Raw genomic sequence first — 19,571 nt, forward strand, 5'->3', positions numbered from 1 at the left:
TGATTGACAGCAAGCAACATGGGAAATATTCACACCACACCCCAAACAACGTGGCTGCAGGGAAGGAAATGAAGTGAAACCTGTTGAACATATATTTCTGCTATAGTCTAAACTATGTATTGTAAATGTAAATGAAAGCATCTTCATTTCAAATTGATCAGATTAATGAAATTACCTTCAAATAAAGTATGTATGACATTTTTATTAACTTTCTGGTGATAAATTGACGTGTACATTTGTAATGTAAATCTTTAAGACAAAAAAGGTTTGACCTTGTACTCAAATGCTTCCTACTATTCTGTTCGAAGGCGAGCTATTGCCCAACAGTTGTGGCTGCAGCTGGCACACTGCCCCGCTGTCAATTACACCAGAGAATGAACTGTTAAAAAAGGAAGTAGTTGAGGGCAAACTCATTCTGACAGACGCCACTGAAGCAACATGTCAACAACCTTTCAAAGGGCAAGGTAAACACAAAATCTATGCAAATGTGTTTGACCGCTACCACACAAACACACACACACACACACACACACACAGAGAGAGAGAGAGAGAGAGACAGAGGCGCACAGAGTGAGGTTAATTTTCGGTCAGTATGATCTCTTTTTTCAAGCCGTATAAAAATAGACATACACAGTTTATACATAGACAGATACACATAAATTCACGGGGATGAAAATGGACACAAACAGATTCATTCATACATTTTCACATTCAAAAAAAAAAAAGGCATGTGCAGGTGTGATTGTAAATACATAAGAACAACCTTTTCAAATGTTCCAGTGAAATAAGAGAAGATAACTTCATTTTTTTTTGGAGCTCATTCTACTTTATTATATTTTGAAAATTGAAGATAACATAAAAGGTTTAGATTACTAGCTGCTCGGGGTTTGTGGAAATAGCTCTGGGATGTAGTTGTATATAGAAAATAAGTTTTCAACTGGTACCTTTGCAATTAATTCATTTCAATGAACTGCTAGGCAACGCAGTGAGCCCTTCACTCGGAGCACAGCAGTCAGCCACACATGAAAAAATGTAATTTGTCTACGGGCGAATAAAATTCAACATACTACATGTACAGTTCATACAGCACATGAATAATAAGAAGCACTTTATGATCTGTTTCTATATAAAAATATAGAATATAAAAAATCTCTTAACCACATAAAATTTAATTCATTATTAGTGGAAAATTTATTCTGAGACATTTCCTAAAAAGAAGTCTTTAATGAGATGTGTTTCCAATTAATTAATTCCAACTGATATAGTTCAACATACATAGAGTCAAGTTAAAAATGATCCATGGTAATGACTGATTGTTTGGTTTCATATGGAGCAAGATCTGTTTTCTTTCGGCCTAAAATTCGACCAAACTACTTAGTGCTCCCTGGAAACTCAGCCTGACGTTTCTCTATGTGGCTCATCAGCAAAAGTTTCCATGTCAGAAGCTGCCATCAAAGATACGCTGACAAAGAGCACTTGACAGGAACACTGAAGCTGCTCAGTGTCAAACAGTGACAGGCTGCAGTGTGGTGCGCAGCTGGCAGGTATTTCAGGTGTTGGTAACTCCGGTGATAACGGGACATTTGAATGTGAGATTTGCACAAAACTGTCCTGTGACTGCCTTAAAAAACAAAGACAAATCAGATGAAAATACCGGGAGCTGGTCCCAGTGAGAAGCCTTCCTGCAGACAAACATCTACACTGGACAGTTACTGGATAAAAACAAAGACTGACACTCATAAATTTTACGTTGTGCAGGAAACGTATTGACTCTAAGCCCCTCCAGCCCTGTTCAATTGCATCATCTGCTGTAACTGTGCTTACAAATTAAACACCTGTTGCTCAGTGTGACGCGGCTTCACTGTGTAATCCAGAGCCACCTGGTGGGTGACATCTGAAACTGCTCATATTTCAGCCTGCACTTTATACTGTTAAACAGCAGACGGTACACAGAGATGTGTGTGTGTGACTTTAAACTGAGGTCAGGACACACAGCTCCCTCCAGAGGTCACACTGAGAAGCTGATGTGTGATACCAGTTGTTTTAATTGGACAAGTTTATTTTATTTAATTGATAACTAGCCAATCTGGCTAGTTTTTAACTACACTGCTGAGTAACTATTGGACCAATTTATTGTGTTAATTTAACCCAGCAAGATGTGTTAAAAGTTCAATCCAAATGCTGGGTCATTTTTAGCACAATGCTGGGTAAATTCTACCACATAAACTAGTTGATTGATTGATTAGCATGTTCCTCACCTAGCATATATGCTTTACATAGTTGAAATACAGTTTTCTTTGCATTAACAGTGTAAAAACTTTAATAAAAAAAAAACATTTTCCCTCTCTATTTTGCGTGACGGGGAGGTTGGGTTGAGCTCAACGAACCACATGTAACATGAAAAAGCAACAAATAAACAAATATTAAAGAAGGTCAGAACTTGCCTGCTTCTGTTCCCGGCGGCTCCAAAGCCTCAAATGTCACTTCCTCTTTGTGATGTGGAAATGTTCTAAGGAAAAATGGCTAGAAATAGTATGTTAGTCTTTATAAATAGTATTTTTCTCATGTAACATCACAGCAAGAGTACTTGACTTAATGGTTTTAAGATTTGGAAACACACTTTTGCACATTTTTGTGCTTTATGCATCTCATCAAACGTCGCGGACCCAAATGACTCCTGTTTCATAGAATGACTCAGCTTTCGTCTATATGGGGATATAGTGGTATGGCTTTATTGCAGATCAACTTCTGTTAGTGCATGTACATGTGTGCGTATACACGTCTTGCTGTGGTTGTGGGGACACAGTTGGGTTTGAAACCATTGGTGTGAGGTTATTTTGGACAGTTGTGGCAGCTTCAAAAGGCTTTTAGAGGGACAGGATGAGTCTCTACGACATGAATGAAACTGAAAATAACGTCTTTTGTGCAGATGGAAACGTGAGGAGTGAAGTACAAGCACCAAGCAGAAGGCACATTCAAAAGTTCTCCAGGAATTGACTAGTTATTTATTAGTATCTTGAACTTCGCACACAGCTGCTGTTGGACTTCAACCTTCACTTCCCGCCACAGTTCATGGATTTTAGCTGCAGCTTATGAATTTTGAACATTCCTCTGGATTTTGTGTCACTTGCAGCTGGACTTCCTGTTTGCTGGTTCACTCTTTCCTTTCCCGTGTCCATGAGACAAAGCTTGCAAAAAGTTATCTTTATTTCATTTTTCTTCTGTTATTTGGAGTATGTGGTGGGACTGTTTTATTTATTTTGTTATGTATCATTTTATTTATTGATTAATTCATTCATAATAGGATAAGATGAATGAAAGTGATTTTATTTCCAAAAGATCAAAGGTCAACTTCACTGTGACATCGTAATGTTCTGCAAAAACACAATGCTGTAACTCAGGGAGGAGAGATTGTGACCATATTTCCTGCAGCTTGACTGGTTGGATTTTAGTTCTAGTTAATTTGTTGTTAAACTGAAGCAGTTGCTGGTTTTATTTCAAGCTTTGTGTTTTTTCTACTTACTGAAATTCCACACTGAGATGAAAGACATCCTGGTTCATAATGTTAATGTCGAACCAAGATTAGTTTTACAACAGTTGAATATAATCCTATCTCAGACAGATCTGTGGTGATTTATTTATAACATTAGCATTGCTCAGCAGTAGAGCCAGTTGAAGGAAAATAATCATTTGTCAGCATCATGCTTCTCCTCACTGTTTTCATTTGCTCTCCTCCCACTTTCACCTTCATTTTGTGATTTGTTCTCCTTTGTCCTCTTATCTTCTCCTTCTTTATTTTCTCCATCGTCCTGCTCTCTCTTCTTTCCACCATCCTCCCCTCTTCCTCTTTCTCCTCCTCCTCCTCCTCCTCGCTGTCATCCTCTCCCTTGACTTCAGCCCAGTTCAAGCGGAGGCTCAGCCAAAGCGAAGTGGAGGAGGAGTGTGGCCTCACAGATCCATAAATCCAGCCCTGTAATCAGCATGTACCGGCGATAATGAGCAGGAGATAGTGAAAATATGTTGATTATCTCCCAACATGAGGGGATGAGGGGGCAGACACTTTGGATACATGCTTTCTTGAAGCTCTTCCAGTGGCATAAATAGCTGTCTTTACATGGGAGCATGGGCGAAAACACACACACACTCTCTCTCTGAAGGCGGCCGTATGGTCTCCAGATAGAGATATTCCCACAGGAGTCCTGCAACAGATGCTCTGGCCCCCGCAGGGCCCTGATCTCTACATCATGGAGTCAGTCTGGGATTACATGCAGAGACAGAAGACACTGAGACACAAGTGGATCTGCTGAGTGTAGATGGGGGGGGGGGGGGGGAAACTGGATTTTGTCTCTACACTATCCTGTGCCTACGCCTTCACATGCACAGTCGCAGCTGTGAGCCCGGTCCTGCTTCTCCTTCGACCTCCGTCTCTCTTGCAGTTGCTTTACCAAAACATCTGGCCCCTCCTTGTCCTTCTGTAACCTCCGCCTTAGTAGTCAAGACTCTGGCAGCTCCAAATTTGTCATCACCACTACACGGGAAATCGGGAGCTCCACCCCCCACCCACCCCAACGACCCTCCACCCACTCCACAGCTGATTTATAGAGCTAGCCTTGAACGCAGGGCTGTTGCTTGTGGAGCAGAGCCCATTTTGTTCAAGGACGAGAGGATTTCAGTGAGTCTGGTCTCTCATCTATAGTAGGCTTCTCTTATCCACTCCGCATGATCATCAGTGTGATTTACTGCACTGCACTTCAGCACTGAGCTCTTATTTCGGGAATTACAGTGTAATCATACAGCTTTTCACGATACGTAGTGAATTACGAGTTAAGATACAGGAACAACAAATATTGTGAAACAAAGAGAACACTGGGAACTGTCACTTCTTTATCTCAAGATGTCTATTCAAACTGTGCTAATGTTTGGCTTGAAGGTTTTTCAAAAAGCCAAAGTAAAAAAGTCCCATATCACAGGAGGAAATGCCCAAACACTGACAAAATAAACTGCAGGATGCTTCTAAGGAATCAAAATGACTCCATCAACTGTTCAAAAAGCAGAATATAGTTTAGAAATATGGGGATTTGGACATTGAGCTTTTAATTATTTCTCAGTTGACAAAGCTTTGATGTGCTGTGCAACATCTGGGCTCTATGGCATCTATAATGTTAGTTAAAGTGATTATGGAATTTAATCTCACTTTTTGTTGTTTATAAAAATGCATATCTGAATGTATATTGAAATCACTATTAATATTTCTTTTTGTGAGGCTATTATTCTCTGTACTCGGGTCTCTCTTGTGTATGAGATCTCGATCTCAATGTGACTTCCTGATTTGAATAAAATGTCAATAAAAAAAATAACACAAAATTTGAATCTGAATCTCACTTGTTGTAAATGCTCAGAGTGAAAAGGCTGCTCCACTCGGCCCTGGTGTGTTATATCATCAACACGTCAGTCAAATGTTTTCATTAATTTCTCAGGTTTTGATTATTTAATACACTGATTGTGAGATCTTTGTTTTACATCTGTAAAACTGACATTTTGTTCAACTTTGTGCACGTATGAATAATTAGTGTTTTGTCGGCAGTAACGTAAGAATTCAGTGTTTACAATTGTCAGGTGTTCTGTGTGTTTGTGTTTGTGCGTGGAGCTCACCCCCCGTACTTACCTGGGTAGGTGGTATGTTCCAGTCAGGTGAAGAGGAGAAGGTAAAATGTAAAAGTTTTTGTCCTTTCTATAGAGTAATGCCCCATTCCCCATGTGGTAGGATCAGGCAGTGTTTGTCCAGCTGTGCTCTGATTGGTTCTACCTGGGGGCAGTTTGACTCTCACTCATGTAGATCAGTCACCTGCGTGATGAGGTGAAGCTTGTTCTGCTTTGTGTCGGTGATTTGACAGAACCTGACGAAGATCCCTGTCGATGGAAACGTTGCTTTATTAAAAGTGCTGGGAGCTGAAGGCCAAATACGATCCTGTGTCTTTTATGCTTCACTCAAAGATGCTCTCATTCATTTTAATCAAAAGGTTATTTTTTCTTATGCAAGGTCACAATAAACTGTTCTTACCATCAGTCCCCATAGAAATACTGCAGAACAGATAGAGCAACTCTTATATGGTTAAAGCTGCAGCAACAGTCACCTGCTGATACATATGTTTGATGATTATAGATTATTGTTACATCTGACTTTTGTTTGTTTTATATTAATTGATCACAATGAAAAAAATCTGGAATATATCATGTGAACAAAATCATTATTTTTATCAATTCTTCCATGACTGAAATTGGGAGGTTTAGCTCCACCCACTGAGGTCCACTGCAACCAATGGAGTTATTTCTGCCTCTAAAGTGTTGTTTGCCCCACACAACACACACACGCTGTTATTGCAGGTGGTGTTTTACTTAAAAAAAAAAAAAACTAAAGAAAACTTGGGAAGAACAAGAGAAGTGGTCATTACTGCAGGCTGCCATGTTCCCACAACAATCCTCCCTCACTGCTAATCTGTCTGCCCCCTCGCCCCCCCACCCCCACTCAACACACACACACACACACACACACACACAATATATATATATAAAATAGATAAAGAAGGAGAACCTAACAAAGATAGATTTTTATTTTTCTTTAAAGAGCACACAGGTGATTGAACTCTTCCATAAAGTGAAAGTAAAATAAAATCAAAACACTGCATAAACCTTTAAATCAAGATAATAGGTTACACACTGTTCCTCCATGTAGTGATTTGTGGCATAATTAGTCAAGTGAAGCAGCTTTTTCATTTCCTTGTGTTAAATCCGGTCCTGACAACCTGCTGTCTAATGCTCAGATAATGATGTATACTGTATGTCTTCCTCTTTTATTTGAGGGCAATGGAAAACCATGACTTTTTTACAAGCTTTTTGTTTTTTTCCCAGTGCGCATACATGCAGATACACGTGACAAATCAAAACTTAAACTTTTATATTCATCGGGATGTTGAATTAAGGAATTAAATGAAATAACTACAAGGAAAATCAGCTTTCATAATTTATTGTCTTTTCCAACGGTCAGAGATAAAAAAAAAAAAAATGGCTACTGTCCTTGTAGCCGTACATTTGAGCCCTGTCCTTCATACTTAGATAAACAGAAAACTGCAAGACTGTATTCAGTGAATGTATCTGGGAAAACTGGCTTTGATGTGTCCTTTGCCATGAATAGTAGCTACATGGCTAGTTATGATAGAAGATAAAAAAAAATAAAATTAAAAAACACAGTGAAAGTCACATGCTCTATCGTCACTCTTTATCTGCTTCCAAGGAGGGTGACAGAGGGTGTGCCCCATCCCGTCCAGGTGGGGGCATCTGATTGGCAGAGACTCCTGATAGCAGCTCTCCCACGCTGCCGCAGTAGAGCAGGGAACGCATGGGCCACTTCTGAGGAGACGGCACAACAAGTCAAAAACCATCTGGGTAAATGTAAAAGTCTTAATTTCTTCACATTATGTTACCAGACATTTCATTAAAATGATACGATCAGACAAATATGTAATACACTTCTGCCGCTAAATCTGTGGTCATGAGGTATTTTGGCTTTCATCTTGCTGTCAGGGAACTAATAACTCTTTTGTTGGGCAACAGCTTATTTAGAGAAACTTTAAGCAGCTGTGACTTTAAAATTTAATCTCCCGTATTGATTTGGATGGGATAAGCAGTGAAAATAGCACAAAAACATGATTAGATTATCTCTTCTGATTGAGCCACTTTGAATGTTACCTTATACTGAAAACTTTGTCATTGAACCGGGACATGCCATTAAACCTCCTTTGTGTGTGTACTACAGTTAATAATGTAATAACTAACAGAGCAGAACTTTATAAAACGTCCCACTGAACAGAGTAACTTATTCTTTAGAGCCACTTTACATTATCGGTCAAGACTGCAGAAATTAGATCTTCAATTATGACTTAATAAATCATGTTTATTATATTAATATAATACATACAATATAATATGTAATGTCTTTAACCAGCACTTTGTGTTGATTGACTGGTTTTATGAACTTTTCATCCACAGACAGTATTTCAGGTAGTTAGCTAGCTCAAGCTAATTAGCCAAAAACAGCTAGTTATCTGAAGGTCATAATGGTGGTTTTATAACTAGCTAAAATAACTAGCTGTCTAGATGTAATATTGGCAGTTTCTTATAACTAGTTTAAACCAGCTAGTTATCTGAATGTTATGATGTTTGTTTTATTTACTTATAAATAGCTAAGAATACTTCCTACATATAGCTAGCTAGCTAACTTTTAACTTCAGTAGTCAAAACACATTATATATATTTATTATATATAACCACATTTATTATTATTATTTTTTTTTTTTACATCAGTGTACATCTTTCAGTGTCTTTGCTCTTGACCACCTGACAAATATGTTGTTTTAAAATCTATTTCAGCTTCTGGTGGGGGGCCCCTGAGGGCCGCAGGCCATGTAATGTTCATCAGTAACAGCCAGTGTAAAGTACTATGATTAGCCAGAGGCTATTGGTTCCCAGCCTCACCTTAACGGGATGGAGGTATCCACCCGGCCTGGACGACAGGGTGTGCTCAGCCACAATCCCTCCCTGATCCAGGGTCTCTGTTAAGTAGGCGATGTAGTTGGTAGCCAGAACCAGAACATCCAGCTTGGATAACTTGGTGTCGGGTGGGACTGAGGGCAGAGCGGCCTGTGGGGAGAGGAGGAGGGTGGACAAGGCTGGATTCAGCTCTGAATCTGTTAGTATTAAATTCAAATGTTTGGGTAAAGGTAGAACTGTACTTTTTTTTTTGTAAATGCAAGTAGAGAGGCTTTTTTACTTTTTGTATTTCATTGAAAGCATGAAGAGACAATGTCAACTTTTGCAAATAAACTCATCAAACAGAAAACATAAATATCCAATCAGTGAGAGCATGAGAACCACAACAGCTGGCGTTCATAGTGAACTCGCTGAGCTGGTGGGGAGTGAAACGTTTGTCTGTGTCTGGTGTACCTGCAGACTGTGGAAGGCCTGTCGCAGGTTGCGTACGCGGCTCCTCTCTCGTGCCGCATTTTCCGGCGAGTGATGATTCCTCAGCGACCTGGGCTGGACCGAAGACCCACAACTGGAGCCAGAGTTTGATCTGGACCCACACATAGACTGTACCTGCAGCAGAGGACGTGTTTAGAGCCGGACATGTCTGCACTAACAGGACATGAACATAAAACAAGATCTTATTCAAAACCTGTCTTTTGAAGATTTATATTGAGTCTGGAGAGAAATCTAGTATGCATAGGTTAACAATCACCAATATGAAAAACTTTGACAGAATAAAATTAATCATACTCTGTTAATTAATTAATTCTTCCTGCAGTGCATATTATAAACATATACTTAAGGTACAGGTGAAAATCAACATTTGTCTGCCCCAAAATCATCAGTTATCATTTAAGCCCTCTTCCATTATTATTACTCTCATTTACACATTGGACATTTACAAGTACCACATACATATTCAGCAGAAGGCTGTCCACTAATGTTCATGCCACTAAGAGAAGCTTTTTGAAATTATGTCAAGAGTCATGAAGAAAACTGATAACTTGTGCTTCAAGCTACTGGACGCTTTAGTGCTTGGAAAAGATTTATGTGCGATTACTAGAAAATAAACTGACAGACCCTTCTAATATAGGATGTGATTTGTAAAAAAAAAAAAAAAAGCTGATTCTTTAGAGTGTGGTTTAAAATAATAAAATAAAAAAACAGTGTTTAACCCAGCCAGCATTGCTCAGGACAGCCTCTAAATATACTCGTACCAGAAAACAGGCAACAATGAAGACACAAGCATCATCCACATGCCTTCTTCATGACTGGCCTGGATGGGCTCTTTTAATGCTTCCATCTAATACTTTACTTGTTGTCACCGTCGCTCATCTTCAGCTTTACAGCTCATACTAATAAGGTAGAGTCAGGGAGCCTCATCTGACTGCCACAAATGTAAACTACATAAATCTCGGATAAAGGGACAGATGCATCCTTCATCCTTCACTTATCCTGCTGCAGCAAAACAAGTACAATGTGTGTATCACTCTGTCGGAAAGTATTGCATGTCCTCACTAATACTCTGTAAGTTGTTCTCTGATACAGAAGCCTGATTCACTACATTTCTGCTAATGGAAGATTTACGAGGTTACATTTGTGAACAAAAAAAATTTTTCCAGTTATATCCTGGTATGTTCACAGTGCGGTGAAGGTTGTGCGACATCGCACTGGTTCCTCCGAACTATTAATTGCTGTAGCAGTAGCAGATCTGTCTTTGAAACCAGGATTGTGCTTCAGTTTTAGCTGTGAAAACCGTATGCTGCATCATATTTACTTTTACATTATCTTTATACACAACTGTAACTACCATACATAATTATTGCCTGTTTGTTAGTGTGATTAAGGTGTATCCTCGGATGACTTTAAATTGGACTGTTAACGCAGACTTACCCACTTCCTGGGCTCCCGGCTGCTGTGCAGGCTCTGCTTATGTCGGTGCAGGGATGCTGGGTTGCCGGCTGCACCGGGCTGCTGGCTCTGTGGCTCCGTCGTGGAGCTGGAGTCCAGCTGGTGGTTCGCTGCAACCGTCATGAGACCTTCCAGAGGATTAACCGCCATGGATGCTACCGAAGTGGCCCAGCAGACCCTCCTCAAGACTCACTTTTGTTCAGTCTGCTTCTATTGGCTGATTGAGAGTTTTCTTTCCCGTATTAAAGATTGTCGTCAAACTGTCATCTATTAAGTCCTTTGGTAAACACACTACAGAAATCAGTCTGAGGTCATCTTTCCATCTAGTCTGAAAGCATCTTTTAAATCTTAGTGAGATTTTAAAAAACTGGCTAAACAACAGCTGAGATTACTCATCTACTCTCAAGAAAAGCAAAACAATCTGTTCTGTGATCATTTTTTATGCCGCATCTAAAGACTCCACAAAGTCCACCGGACCTCTGTGGCGACCCGGTTCCACTCAGACCCTCAAACAACTGGTGAAAGCGCCATAGTCACTGTCTGGTTCCCTAAGCATCACCGTCCATCCAGAGAATTCCTCTTAGTCTGACCCTCTCGCTCTCCCTCTCTGTGTCTCTCTGCTTGTTTCCTTATCGGGTGAGGTAATGTGGGGAACTTCATATGGTCCTTATCTCGGCAGCCCGGTCGTCCTGATCCTCCCCTGGCTGTTTGACTGCCAAGAAGAGCAGGCAGGCAGGCAGTCAGGCCTGGGGGAGTGAAGCAGTGGGAGGGTGTACCGAGCCAGGGCACTGGGGGGCTTGGGAAACTCAAAACTCTGCTAAAAGCTGGACTGGGGTGGGATTGGAGGCCCGGGACAGTGCGACATTGAAAATTAACAAAGATAGGCGGAAATGCTTTTAGGTTTGGTTGGAAACGTTTGTGGCATCTTAGCTCTGTTGGACTTCTACTGCATCTTAGGCAACGAACCTGATTTTGTGACTGACTACACACCAGCAGCATTCTGGGCAAATGCAGTCCAACTCCAGAGGGTATTACAGCAAGCTAACCACATCTGCCCAGAATTTCCCATCCCAGCAGAGGCTCAGCTCGCCTCAAGTTTAATGAAGCTCTGTGTCTGTTTAATGAGAATATAAGCTAGTGGATATAATTCACTCTGTATTTTACTGTATGTGCATATTTATGTATGTGCTTCTCTGGCTGTGAAATTCACAGCTGTCTCTTTAAGTGTCCATCATCTTATGATGAATTGAAGTTGTCAGTGCTTCTGTTTCTGTGGTTTAAATGTGTACTTATCTTGATTGTTAAAATCCGGCTTGAATCTTCGATGATTTTGTTTATTAACTTTAACCAGAATCAGTTTTTTAAGGATAACTGAAGTCAGGCTTTTCACAATAAGGTCTGGCTTTCTGAACTTCCTTTATAGAATAAAAAAAGGAAAAACAATAACATAATGACACACAATACATGTGATTTGCCTTTACCATTGGAGCTATGTGGATGCCCCAGAAGCTGTTTCAAATGACAGATAGACAGTGTTCAGTATTCAGTACTCAGCTTTATCTGGTCAAAAATAAAACGTCATGATCAGAGATACAACATGTCATTCTGCTCATCTTGAAATGGTAGCAGACACTGCAATTCATTTTAAATGACAAAGTCTAAAAAGGGAAAGGTCTGATTTTAACATAACTGTGAATGGAAATAGTATTGAAGAAGTTGGAAAAGAAAAACATCTCTAATGAGTTAATTTCCAATAATTTACATAGTATATATATTCTGAATACAGATAATCTGAAAAGATATGTTCACTCTTCTTAATATATCAAAGTAGTGAATATAAAAAACCTTTAGAAGAAGCTTCTAGTCTTGAGGTTGAAGTTTAGCTAATCAAAGTCAATCAACGAGACATGTTAAGTCGATGCATGTTACAAACACTAGCAAATAAAATTTAAAAATCAAGCATAATTTGAAGGTTTGAGGCAAATCATGTAGCATCATGGTTGTGGCTTTAGTAAAGTAAATGTTTTATGTTAGTAGTAAGAGGAATGCTGTCAACACTACAACACCAAGTGCCCCCTGACCTCCCATCTGCAGCTGCTTAGCAAACTGTTCTCAAGACTACAAGGCTTGTTGTGAGTCGGAGACACTGACGCTAGTGTCCGGTTCCTGACTTTAAACTGCGCTGACACATGAAGCTATGGATTTGTTAGATACTAATGAAGCACGGCAGCTCTTATCTCTCTTGACCTGGTAACACATGTGTCTTGTCACTGCTCACCACACTTCTCTGCTGATCGGCACTTTCATTCTCTACTTTTAGTTCATTCACCTGTTCATCAGTCCACTGTCAACTACTGCTTTTTCTTCTCCACTGTCTTGGTGAACTTCTGGATGTCCTCGGCCATCAGCTGGGGCTCTTCCATGGCAGCAAAATGGCCGCCGCGGACCATGGGAGTGTAGGTGGCGAGTTTACGGTATTTCTGTGTGACCCACAGTTTGGGCGTGTGCATCAGCTCGTTGGGGAAGCACGCGAACCCGGTGGGAACATAAACCGGGATCCTGGGAAGAGATGATGATGGGTTAATATCAGTTTTAAAGAGAGGGGGTTATGGAGAACAAGAACTATCCAGAATTTTAGTATTAGAGATGTTAATACATAATTTAGATAAATTACTTCACACAGTTTCTACATCTGTTCTTTAGGCACCACGAACAATCCAACATGCTACGTGCAGCGACCCACATGTGATCTCCTCTGCAGGTGTGTGTGTGTGTGCACTGTCCGCAACAACCTATATGTGCGTATGTGCCGCGCTCGCATCCCTGTCGGAGTTGTTGTTGCTCCCTGACACTGCAGTGGGAGCGCTGTGGACCAGTCTGTAGCAAGTGCACAGGAAGGTTGTTGTAGAAGTAGAAACCAGGAGCAGCCGAATGCGACTGTTCTTTGACACTTCCAGTTTGTGCATGGTGCCATTTTACAGCATGCATGCTGGGTTCTACTTGCTTTTATGTTCGTCTGTTTTGTTAAATAAGCTGGTTATCTGATTATCAGTGTTTTGAAAGGGAGCAGAAAAAGGAGGTGAGCATAACACTGTTTTTGTTTTGTATCTCTCAGTGTAACCTGTAACTCTTTGGTTGGCACTCACTTAGAGTGGGGCTGGTCCAGGCCTTTGCCAAAGTTTTCCTTGTAGAACCTCATGGATGAGATGATGCATCCAGACACCCAGTAGATCATAACATTAGTCAGCAGATCGTCCAGAGAGAACTTCCTACAACACAAAGCACAAACAACAACTTATATTATAATAATGACAGTGGTAGACGCTGGAGGAACTGTTGTTTCACTGCTAATACATATGCTACTGCTACTAATGATATTTAGATCACATATCAGCACTGACGACCTTCTGTTCTGTTCCACTGTCTTTACCTGGTGAGTCCTCCATCCTCCAGGTTCCTGAAGTCACGGTCCGTCCATGTGGAGAACTTCTCCAGGATGTAGGCAGCCAAACCCACTGGAGAGTCATTCAGTCCTCGACCTGAGGGGAAACACAGGGGCGCAAATTATTTGATCATGGATTTGTTGATCAATTAAATTGTACAATTTGTACGTTTGTTGTGGCTATAAATCGGTGAGTTTAAAGGGGCAGTTCACCCAAATCAAAAAAATATTGATGTGCTGACCATTTAAGATCCTATTAATCCTTTTAAGCCCTGCTAAAGCCAGTTTAGGAGACTACAAGCATTTTTCTTACAGCAGTGTTAACTGAGAAAGTGCACTCACACAGACACATAAAGTTCTCTAGGATGTCCAGTCGATGTTTATGTTTTGCTCATGCCTACTTGCCTAAAGTACCAATAAAAAGCTTCAGCTGTGGTGATGCTGCTTAAAACTTTTTTTTGCCAGTCTCCGTTTTTTTTTTTTCTCTCCAACAAAATAATCTCACGTTGTAAAGTGCAGTTTACAGCATGTTGTAACTTTGGTGAAATGGGCCCCATGTCCTTACCCACGGTGTCAGGCTTGGTGGCCTGAATGTGCATGTAGCCGGACTCTTTGATGGACTCCACCACCAGTTTTTCCATGCAAGGGTAGAGACGCTGAATATCCACGTCAGTGAAACCGAAGAGCTTAGGGAAGCGACGGCCAAGCAGGATGGATAAAGTCATGGGCAGACCGGGCTTAGAGGGTGGGGCAAAGTTCACATGCAAGCCTTTGACTGACCTGTGGTATGGAAAAAAATTAAAACAAAGGCAAAACAGGGGGTAATGTAGTGTTACCTCATTTAAGCATTTACAAAAACAGTGCACAGAAATACATAAATATATATTTCAACAAATGTCTGGTGTCTCCAGGAAAAGTGGTTGTGCTCTGCAGGATTGATGCCAGCACACTTCATGCATACAATATGGAGTAAATTAAATAAGTGATGTGAAAGCGTTAAGTATAATTATTATTTCCAGGTGTTGAGATAGTTCTTGTGTATATTACTTGGGGTCCAGCTGAGCCATGTTGGTGGTGACCAGCCATCCCCAGTCTCCTCCGTGAGCGTAGAACTGCTGGAAGCCCAGACGCTTCATAAGTTTGTGGAAGATGTTTGCCGCACAAACCGAATCAAAGCCTGTGCATACACACACACACACACATACACACACACTTAGAAATCGCCGTATGACACTATGCAGTTTCTACAGAAAAGGGGAGGAGTGAAATATTTACACATCGATATGATGTGGATTTTGTAGGAAATCAGCTGTACAGCTTTATCAATGTAGTAGGCCCTGATCAAACAACATTCACCTTTTTTCATTGTTATTGCTAGTTTGTACATTGCCTATATGCATGTACAGTTTATGCCTAGCTATATCTAAATTGATCTAATACAATAGCCCATTACCTACATTTTGTACCTATATCTTTTACTTTGCTGAAATTACTTCCATTATGTGACAGCTGGTTGTTTTATTTCCTGTCTTTGTCCAGTTTCCCTCCATTGGGATAGTCCGCCCCACCCTGATGTGTCTCACCTGTGACCAATCATCCCTTCCACCCTTATATATTTAAGTGTCTGTCCCTCAGTTTGTCTGTTTTTGCTCCTGTTAGTTGCCCCAGTGATTTTCTTTTTCTTGCTGCACCAGTTGGGACTTTGCTTCTCCCCTAATATCATAATAATGCCTAGTGTTTGTTTCCCTTTGTTGAATAAATCTTCTAAGGTCTTCGTTAAGTCAGTTAATCGTTCATTTAAATAAATCTCTGGTTTGGAGTTGGTGTGCAACTGTTACACTTCTCACCAATGCTGTTTTCCAGTAGCCTTACACGAATAAGTAATCTGTTTCTCACGCTCCTCATATTTTTATACCTAGTTCCTGAGAGAAATTATATTTACTCAGCTGTATTTTTATGGTTCAAATGACAAGAAGCACAAAAGCAGTTTTTCTTCTTAAAAGGGGATATCCAACTTCCCACGTCTGCAAGAAAAAAAACATTCCCAGACTCACCTTTCTTATGTGGTGCTTCAGAGAAGCCGTACCCTGGTATGGAGGGACACACCACCTCAAACACGAGGTCGTCTGGATCTGATGGTTCTGTCAGCAGAGGGATCAACCCATAGAACTCATAGAAGGAGCCAGGCCAGCCATGGACCATTATCAGAGGAATAGCAGTAGTTCCATCTGGCACCTTCTTGGGCTTCACATGCAGGTAGTGGATATCAATGCCTGTATGGAAGGTGATTAAGTAATAACAGGTTAGAAATAGGACAAAATGTTCTTCATGAAACTGTCAGCTGTGCAGCCTCACCTTCGATTTTGGTTTTAAAGTGGGGGTACTGGTTGAGTTTGTCAATTTGTCTCCCCCAATCAAAGTCATTTCTCCAGTAAGAGACAACCTTCAGCAGATAGTGGGAGTTGAAGCCATAATTAAACTGGCTGTCCTCCAATGAGGCAACAGGACGGGTCTGGTCTATCCGGCTGTACAGGTCCTGAGAGAAAAGAGGGGAGGAAATGTGAGGGCTCCTGCAAGCTTTAAGGCTGTTTTAATGCTTAACTACCTCATGAGGGTATCTAACCTTCAGCTCTTCATCACTGGTGGTGACTCTAAATGGTCGAATGGTGACGTCCTCCTCGCCATCAGGAGGTGCTCCAGCCCCCCACCAGCCATCCTCTATCTTCAGAACCTGGTTCCTGCTCCTCTGAACCAGGAAGAAGATAAGTCCTCCGATCACTAGACCAAGCAGCACCTCTATGAACATGTTGCTCAGCGTCTACACCAGGACAGGGATGGATACAGTGTATTCAGATCCCTTCTCTTTCTGCTTGTTGCAGATTTAATTTTAAATACATACCGAGGTCACGGTGACCTCAATCTTTGACCTTTGACCACCAAAACATTATCAGTTCATCCTTGAGTCCAAGTGGCCGTTTGTACCAGATGTAATGAAATTCCCTCCAGTCGTTCTTGATATATCGCGTTCACAAGAATGACACAGGCATCAGGTCACAGTGACCTTAACCTTTGACCTTTGACCACCAAATTCTAATCAGATCACTCTTCAGTCAAAGTGAAAGTTTGCGCTGAGCAAACGTAATCTTACGCCTTTAAATGAGTATATACCAAAGATAGAAAGCAGTTGATAAATGCAGGGAGGACAACAGTTGGTTAAGCATCTTTTGTTGTTTTACAGGCTGAAGAGATTATGTTAGACCACGAAGATTATGTCGGAAAAGCAGTGGATTTGAAATCAAAATTTCTCTTATGGGGATATCCCTTCGATTGGGAGGAACCATTATAAAAGTCAGCTCTAGAGAAATCTCTCTTTGACCTGTTAAACAAGAGCCAGACAGAAGAAAAACAATTTTCAGCTATGTGTAAAACCACCTACTATCCTCAGAGTCATCTGTAAGGTCACCAGCACCTTGACCTTGAGCTATCCCAAATCTTCAATGACCCACCTGTGTTTTTATATAAATAGCAAGTAATTTAAAAGAACATCAAGTTTATGCACATTTTTCCCATAAGAAAACAGGAATTCCTGATGCTCAATGTCCCACGACACAGGAAAAAAAAAAAAAAAAGTTTCCTATGCAGATTATGCACCAGTGACCAACTTTAATGAGATAAAACATGACAATGTCATTTAGGTCAATATTAAATAGATAAATATATACAGAAATAAATCAATATGCCTAAGCTGTTTATCCTGACTCCCTTCATGAAGAAGGGAAGCATGATAGGTTTATGGGTCTTGTGCACTATTTTATCCCATATAACATATGATGACAATGAGCATGCTTTTTGACTAATTGAAAACTTATAATAATAATAACAATATTGAGTCATTTTGTATCCGTCTAACCTTTTTAATGCTAATTTTTGACTGGGGACGCATATGCTTTGAGTAAGAGATCATCATTCAGACCAATCTCTGTAGTCCGCTTGTGATGCTGCCCATACATATGATTAAGGCTGGACAGACTGAAACGTTGTAATAAATATTTCTGCAGTAATCCAGACAGTGTTTGGGAGTTTTTTCTCTGTTTTCAAGTTGCACCCTCCTGTCACTCATTCAGGTGTGCAGAGATCTTTTTTCCAAAATAAGCATCTTTTGTTAGAATCCAATAATTTGATTGTTCAAGTAACATAATACTCTATAAACCAGAACGAACTGAAACACATTTACAAGTGAGTAAAAAAATACCAGTGTGAATAGTAAACAACGGTCTGACACAACACAATGAACACTTATCACTGTGACTCTCTAATGTAATTTGAGTGTAGGTTAGAATGATTTTATAAGTCATGAGTTTAGAGAAAAATGTGGGAGCGGCCAAACAAGGGTGTCACTGTTGTTGTAGTCTGTGAGCAGCTGACAGGACTTAGTAAAAAATAAAAATTGGCTGACCAGTGACCAAGCCCCTCAGCCTCAGCTCCTGAGACCTGCACCACAAAGCTTTACCTATTCAGGAGAGCTGCAAGCAACCCAAACTCCGTTTCTATGTGGTTACCAACCTATACCTGGACATTTTATATAGAGATATCACAGCTCAAACTGACAGACATTATTAAGCAAGTGAGCGTTGGACATTGGTACTCTGCATGCTGGAGTTCAACGACCTGTCAACGGCCTCATGCACACAAACACAATACAGAGCTGCTTTCTAGAATAGACTGGGGGGGGGGGGGGGGGGGGGTGGTATTTGTTACCTGATTAACAAGCCTGTGTGCTACATACTGGTTTGAACTTATAGTATCAAAAAACAGCCGTTAACCGTTACTCGTTTTACTCTGTACGTACTCTGTACTCTGTGCTAGCTAACGTGAACCATAGCTACAACAATCAGTTAACATAACTGACCACCATTATGACAGTGGGGGGGGGGGGGGGTCCCTGCATCAACAAACCATGCGACCCCCCCGACATACCAACAGTTAGTACAGAAACAGAGGTATTTGCTACCTGATAAACAAGCCTGTGTGCTACAGACTGGTTTGAACTTACACCAATAACAGTCGTTAACCGTTTCTCATTTTACTGTGTACCTTGTTAGCTAACGTGAACCATAGCTAAAGCAAAATGTTAACATGTTATCAAGCACGACAAAATTATTTACGTCGACGAAGTGCAAATATTTTCCCACACATTATCTCTTGAAGTTACGTAACTGTGTCGAGCCATCCAAAGCTAAAGTCGTTGTTTAGTGTGGATGCGTGTAAATAAAATATCTTTACTTTTAACTTTGGGTCAAAACAAGCGATTCTGCTCAGAAAGTCCCGGCCCCAACTCTATCCTCATAACCCGGACCAGTTAGCCTGATATCTGCCGTTCGATAGCTCTGTTTCAGATGCTTGATACGTGTAATAAGTCAAACGATTCAACAGTCAGTGTTATTTTACCAGAACACATCACATGTAACACAAAGTTTTCGTTAGTTTTTTTACCTGTTGTCTTACCGCTGCGAGGTGCGGGATCCTGGAACCTGGACACTGCCGCCGCCGCTGCTCTCCTGGGTCCCGTTCGATTACTGATCTGTGCTCCCTTCCCAAGCTCCTAGCTCACTCCATTGTCATATTAATGACAAGC

The 19,571-nt window shown here is 40.7% G+C and overlaps 2 protein-coding genes across 3 annotated transcripts; both read right to left on the reverse strand.

Annotated features, from left to right (window-relative positions):
- Positions 1-6,593: 6,593 nt before the first annotated feature.
- Positions 6,594-11,754, reverse strand: LOC130187704 (transcription factor 24-like). The gene is made up of 4 exons (XM_056405545.1): positions 10,477-11,754; positions 9,001-9,153; positions 8,533-8,697; positions 6,594-7,407 (listed from the first exon to the last, which is right to left on the reverse strand). The coding sequence occupies exons 1-4, from the start codon at positions 10,642-10,644 to the stop codon at positions 7,270-7,272; spliced, it is 624 nt and encodes a 207-aa protein (XP_056261520.1). The 5' UTR covers positions 10,645-11,754; the 3' UTR covers positions 6,594-7,269.
- A 275-nt stretch (positions 11,755-12,029) lies between these two features.
- ephx1 (epoxide hydrolase 1, microsomal (xenobiotic)) lies at positions 12,030-19,565 on the reverse strand. 2 transcript variants are annotated; one of them, XM_056405543.1, is made up of 9 exons: positions 19,430-19,565; positions 16,560-16,754; positions 16,292-16,472; positions 15,991-16,209; positions 14,984-15,113; positions 14,502-14,716; positions 13,925-14,033; positions 13,641-13,763; positions 12,030-13,053 (listed from the first exon to the last, which is right to left on the reverse strand). In XM_056405543.1, the coding sequence occupies exons 2-9, from the start codon at positions 16,740-16,742 to the stop codon at positions 12,846-12,848; spliced, it is 1,368 nt and encodes a 455-aa protein (XP_056261518.1). In that variant the 5' UTR covers positions 16,743-16,754; positions 19,430-19,565; the 3' UTR covers positions 12,030-12,845. The 2 variants fall into 2 exon arrangements, with proteins under 2 accessions (XP_056261518.1, XP_056261519.1); XM_056405544.1 differs by having other exon boundaries at positions 19,442-19,551.
- Positions 19,566-19,571: the final 6 nt, after the last annotated feature.

The sequence above is a fragment of the Seriola aureovittata genome, chromosome 19, assembly GCF_021018895.1.
Source record: "Seriola aureovittata isolate HTS-2021-v1 ecotype China chromosome 19, ASM2101889v1, whole genome shotgun sequence".
NCBI classification, from domain to species: domain Eukaryota; kingdom Metazoa; phylum Chordata; class Actinopteri; order Carangiformes; family Carangidae; genus Seriola; species Seriola aureovittata.